The 6,000-nt window shown below is 43.2% G+C and overlaps 1 protein-coding gene across 1 annotated transcript in view; it reads left to right on the plus strand.

Annotated features, from left to right (window-relative positions):
• The window catches only part of PHACTR3 (phosphatase and actin regulator 3), a 584,477-nt gene extending 580,104 nt beyond the window's left edge, over positions 1-4,373 (plus strand). The window contains exon 13 of the mRNA XM_085619467.1: positions 2,313-4,373. Coding sequence (XP_085475593.1) covers positions 2,313-2,328 — 16 coding nt within the window. The 3' untranslated portion in view covers positions 2,329-4,373. The remainder of the gene's footprint in view (positions 1-2,312) is intronic.
• The last annotated feature ends 1,627 nt before the right edge of the window (positions 4,374-6,000 follow it).

Consider the following 6,000-nt stretch of genomic DNA (forward strand, 5'->3'; position numbering starts at 1 on the left):
TATGATGCACCAGAGAATTTCAGAGCCTCAGTTAAAGTGTAGTGCACATATATAAATGAGTTTCTTCTCTAAGCACAAAAACAATGCCTCCATACACTCCCCACGAAGATTTCCACACGTTATGGACCTTCAAGATCCTTGTTAAGGGTTTTTTCTCCAGAATGAAAGCACAAGCAGAAGGTCTGTGAAGACAATTTTTCGATGAAAAGAGAGCTCTTTTTAGCTTTGTGGCTTTCAAGCAGAAACTCAGAATAATGGTATAATCTAAAGGTACTGGTACTTTAAAGATTACTTTACCAGTACCCAAAAAGGACATCTTTCAAAGACGTTCAGCACTCACAGACGTTTCATCCACATCTCATCCTTTTTAAGGCTCGTGATTGTGATGCAGCTGACCTGTCTGGATAGTTCTAAAGTTTTCTGCCAACAGAAATTACCTAAATACATTTTTCTAATGCATCATGTTACCAGTTCTATTCCAGTCTGCCCCTGTGGTTTGAGTGGGGCACTGTTTTATCACCATTATGCTGTAACTCTGTTTCATAATATCATTTTTGTCTAAAATGAAAGTGTTTTTTATGCTAGTCCACAGCCAAACAACCTGAACAGTTTGAGCTCCCATACGGAGGTTATGATATACGTGAGAAAATATTAATGTAATCCTACCCTAGGCCTTTTTGTAAACTCCATATATTACTGGTTTTGAGCCCCCACCATGTGGCTTCCATTCTCCCTGGTCAGTTTTGATGGATGTGGAAGCATAACTCACGCCAGATGTGGTCTGTCTCGACCAATGAGAGGCTGGTATGTCTACTTATCCACTTCAATGGTGGGGGCAGACAGTCCCTTCATGATATCAAGCCAATTTCCTGGATTTGTGGCTAGAGTTTGCATAAGGTTTCTATGGGTGCCACTGGAACCTCTGCGTTCTGCTGACGATGTAGATGGGTGGCCGGGGTAGCTTAGCTGGCAATTACAAAGTTTGGGCCTGAACCAAAGAGTGGGACAATGGATTTAGGGTGATGACATTAAGGGACTTGGTTGTAACCTGTTAGTCTTGCAGGACGCTATGGCTCTTACCATGATGGCATCACAACAGGTTAGATTAGTACGTTTGTGAGTGCAGGGACAGAATGGAGAGGTGAAGCCACGCCTTTCGCTGGGGGTCCAACTACCACTAAGCATCTGGTAGTCATATTGACTGAATTGCATGCAAAATTCAGTTATCATTTGGCATTTTGGCCCTTTATAAAAAGGAACTGTATTCTTGGTACAGCTTCTCCGAGCTCTTCTACAAACACGTATAGCTCATGCCACATATGTTTGTTCATCTTGCAACTATGAAGGAAATAGTGGCTAAACTAGCTTGTCTGAGACACAGAACTAGAGCCATACCCATTTATATGATCTACAATCCTTGAAGTGTATGCATTTCACAGCTATTTTGGGTATTTAAATACGTCAAGAAAGGAAGCCTTGCTCCACAAGTTAACATGACTTTATTAGTGGAAATGAAGTAAACACTGTATTTAGGCTGGATTACGGCACTTATCTGTGTATTGATGATGTTCATTTGTCCGCATTTACACAATGATGCGCCACCTGCTTGACATGTATTAGTTAGGCCTGGGGAATCTATGAAGTGACCAAAAAACTCAGCGGAGCTACGCCGAGTTCTGCAAGCAGCAGAGTGTGTTAAGTTGCTCCGTTTGCGCAGATTTTTAGCGCCGGGTGTTCGTCCCGCACTGTAAAATCAACGCGAATGGCACCACGTGTAGGGCAAGAAGGCGCTGCTTCTTTCTGCCACTTGAGTAGACGTTCTACTTAACCGCCAGCTCCCTTAACGCAAACAGAAGGTTTCTCAACGCGGGCGGTAGCGACCATCCGCGACTGCCCGCGCTGAGAAATCTCACCGGGAGTTGGTCTGGAGTAAGATTTTCCTCGCTCACACTCACCAACTTAACATTGGTGAGCACAAGCGAGGAACAAACTCCGCTCTGCAGAGTTTTTTGGAACGCGCGACAGATAGGGAAAAACTCTGCTGGCGGAGCGAAATTTCATGCCCATGCCTAGCATTTAGGAGGAGTACTGTACTTTCCATCATGTAGTTGAACACATAATAATTATTTATCGAAACATTTGTAGGTGTTTTTTCTTTTTGTCAGAAAGGGATGAATGAAACCAGTTGGAATTTGAGCTATCACATGTACTGTTGCCGCAAATTGGAAATGATTAGTGTGTCTTCCACAAAAGAACATGTCTAGCTTAACTGTATGGTTTTCCACCTGACACGTCACTGTTTTCTCTTTTAGGTACCACAGGCCCTAGTGATTTCTTCTGGGAAGAAACGTCTTTGCCTTCTGATATTGGTGCTGCTGAACACATATCAGGGAACATAGGAAATCCCTTCCTGAGGTTCAGTGCGTGCAGCCTGATAAACGCACAGGAGAAGCGACGCAGAGGGGATGTCTCTGCAAACTCTTCGCCGGGGGTTCTACAAGGTGTGTTGATGCCTGAAGATTGGCGACCCGTGGCGACCAGATTCGTGTGATGGATCGACAAAGAGCCCGATAGCGAGTGGCAAGCAACGAGAAGACCCTATTGAGCGCTTCGGAGCGGGGTTGTTTTGCACTGCAGCATATCCTGGGAGAGAAGCTGTGCATGTAGTGACTTTACCGTGCCAAGGACTCGGACATTAAGGACACAAGGCAATGGTGCGGAACCATCAGCATTGCAGTACATTATCACTGGACGTTTGGATGGAAACCACGGTTACTCTCTAAAACTTTCAGTTCAAGTTACAGCTAAATGATTTCAAGTATCAACATTTGTTTTGTTTTTATATGTCTTATAGAAACACTACTGCAACATTTTTTTTTTATTCCTGTTGAGTTTGTTCTTAAATTAAACAACTTTCTGCAGGTAACGAACGTGGCTTTGTGGTTTGGAATTTAACTGATTGGCATTACATTTTTTAATAATATTTCTTGACCTTGCCAAGAAAGACCCTGTTATCTTTTGGCTCGAAGTTGGGCATGAACAGCAGTGCCAGCGTTAGGAGTGAGGTTGTGATGGCAAGGTAGCAATTCTTCTTCTACTTTCCCTATCCTTGGCAATAGCGATGCAAGAATCTGCTACTCCACAGTATAGTCAGAGTGTGGAGCAGTGGTCTTCAAACTTTTTAATGCAGCGCCTCCCAGTGGGAAAAACAAATTATCGGCCCACCTCAGAATTTTCCTGAATTATTCTATTGAATTGACAGTGTTTAAATATGTCTAGACTTATTTGAACATTGCAGTGAAGTTCTGTTACTATTTTAAAAATGCAATCAAATACATGATTACCAAACACACTATTCTGGTCAGGCAGGCCTTACTAACGTGTAAAAGTATCCACAATGTGATTATTAGAAATGGGGCTGGGGGTTTTGAAGAATATTTAGAGTCCCTTCCCTTGTGACACATACTCCCAGCTGATATGTAAATGACAAAAGATGTTAGTGATGGCTCATTACATAGCGGCTTACTGCCGCACATTTTTTTCCCGCTTAAAACAAAGCACTGTTATCAGAATAATGCTTCTTTTGGCTAGAACCTGACGCCCCCGAGGATCACTTGATGCCCTCCCTAGGAGGGCCCGCCTCCCAGTTTGAAGACCCCTGGTGTAGATGGTGAAAGGAATCCTAGTCAGAGCCCTACAGGATGGGCATCTGGGCATGTGGGGCATATCCCTAGGTGACAGTGGTGGCTCCTCCACTAAGGCGGATGATCGTCGCCCTACTGCTCTTAGAGCAGTGAAAGAGGGACAAATAAAATTATAATAACTGAATATTATTTTTATTTTATTTTTGGTTGCTGCAGAGCGTAGCTGGTGGCTCAAGGGATGAGGAGTGGACTATGCACACTAAGTGCGCATGACTGCTTAGCCAGCTGTAATAGACATCCTGGTAGGGAATATGCACAGGCTCCCTGTCCCGATATGAGCGCCGATCCACGGCGCTCAGAACAATCACAACGCTGCATTGCAGTGTTGTGATTGTCTGCGGGAAGCCTGTGTGCCTTGGTGCTTCCTGCATCTTCTTCCGGACTTGAGTCAGGAAGAGCAGAGAAGCTGAGGAGAGATGTGGTCAGTAGAAAAGGTAAGTGTGTTTAAAAAATATATTTTCAAAAACCCCCTTCCTCTCCCTCGCCATCCTACCCACCCCGCCACACCCAATCCCCACTAGCCGCAAATGCTAGGTGACTTGGGTCATTGAAGTATTTGTCTATGCAAAGGGAGTAGCATTGTTGGGTGAAAGAACACTACTACGTGTTTATTATAGATCTTTTCTGGTTGAAGGAATAATGTTTGCATGTATGAGTTCTGAACTTGCCTACGGTGGTTTGTTGTACTATATTGTGACTATAAAAAAGCTACTGAGTTGCAAGACCTATTTCATATAGTTCAGGTAATAATACTCAGCATCGATTAACTTATTCTGAATTGCCCGGGGGTATCAATGCGTAAGCCAGCGTGCGGCTTTGTGTAATCCAAAATGCAGTGGTTTTATTACTGAGTCAGGGTGTTTTTGATTTTTGTAGGTGGAGGTGAAATAAAGCCACTTTTTAGTTTTAAGGCACTCCATAGGTAAATATGATTCTTATTGGTACCCAAAAAAATGTACTGTTGGCTATGATTGACTATATTCTGAAGAATGAGTTTGAATATAGAAGCATAGCTGAAAAGTTTAAAAAATGGAAAGGAAAATGCATTGGCAAAGTAAAGTATTGACCTTAATACAAGTGACTATAGATCACATGGCAGAAACTTACGTATCCAATGCTCAGGTGGCAGGATCTTTCCCCCGAGGAGGCACTGAATGGCCTGGAGGAGAAGATATCATTCACATGTGCAATACCTAATTATTCTCACTAACATTCCGGTCAACTTGCCAGTTTCGAAAACACGGTTATGATGTTATGATGTTAGTATAACCCTGAGCAGTATGGCTTCTGGGCATACTAGACTCATAAAATTAGTGAGAATTTTCAGTATTACAGGAAGCCTTGAACTAATATAAAACAACATTCATATTTGAGTCAAACGGTTGATACATTCAGGTCTATATGTGATTATTATCTGATTTTAAATTGTTTTCACAGTCTCTTTTTTTCAGAGCGAGGAAAAACTTTACCTTTCAATAGTCACCAGTTCTTTATTAAGCTCATTGTTCTCACTTTCCTCACCATCATAGAAAGTAGCATGCATAAAAGTAGTAGTATTGTCCTTATATTTTGCTTTGGATAATGCACATCATTAGCCTTCTAGCAATACAAAGAACAACCACAATCATGACAATACCAATGATGTATTCAAATAGCTTTATACCACAAGGGCCGAAAGAACAAGTTACTTACCTTCGGTAACGATGTATCTGTAAGAAACATTAGTTAGTTAGATGCCTCACCTTAGAATATCCCCAGGCGTCAGACTGGATCCGGAAGATTTTTGTAGCAATACACCTTGCGCGTCGCTAGGCGTCGTCTGCGGCTCCGCGTCCGTCGTTGGCGTCGTGCGCCGGAATGACGTCGTTGGAGTACTTAGACGCCGCCCTCGAGCGCTGACGTCAGTTCTTGTACATAGCTTTCCGCGCCAGGAACGCAGAGCCATGCAAGAGACAGACACTGGTGCCAAAAAATCTAGGGCCCTGAAAAGGATAGCCTTAACCCTAGAGGTCAGTTCGCAGAACGAGGTGGATGGGTGGGTCGGTGAGGAATCTAACTAACTAATGTTTCTTACAGATACATCGTTACCGAAGGTAAGTAACTTGTTCATCTGAAAGAAACACGTTAGTTAGATTCCTCACCTCAGAATAGATACCCAAGCAATACCAACTCCGGTGGTGGGTCTGCAAACCAAGATCACACCAGAAAGTCCTGGAGGACAGAACGGCCAAAGAAGCCATCCCTCCGGACTTGGCTGTCTAGGCAATAATGCCTGGCAAACGTGTGCAGCGAAGCC

This window comes from Triturus cristatus, chromosome 7 (assembly GCF_964204655.1).
Source record: "Triturus cristatus chromosome 7, aTriCri1.1, whole genome shotgun sequence".
Lineage (NCBI taxonomy): Eukaryota > Metazoa > Chordata > Amphibia > Caudata > Salamandridae > Triturus > Triturus cristatus.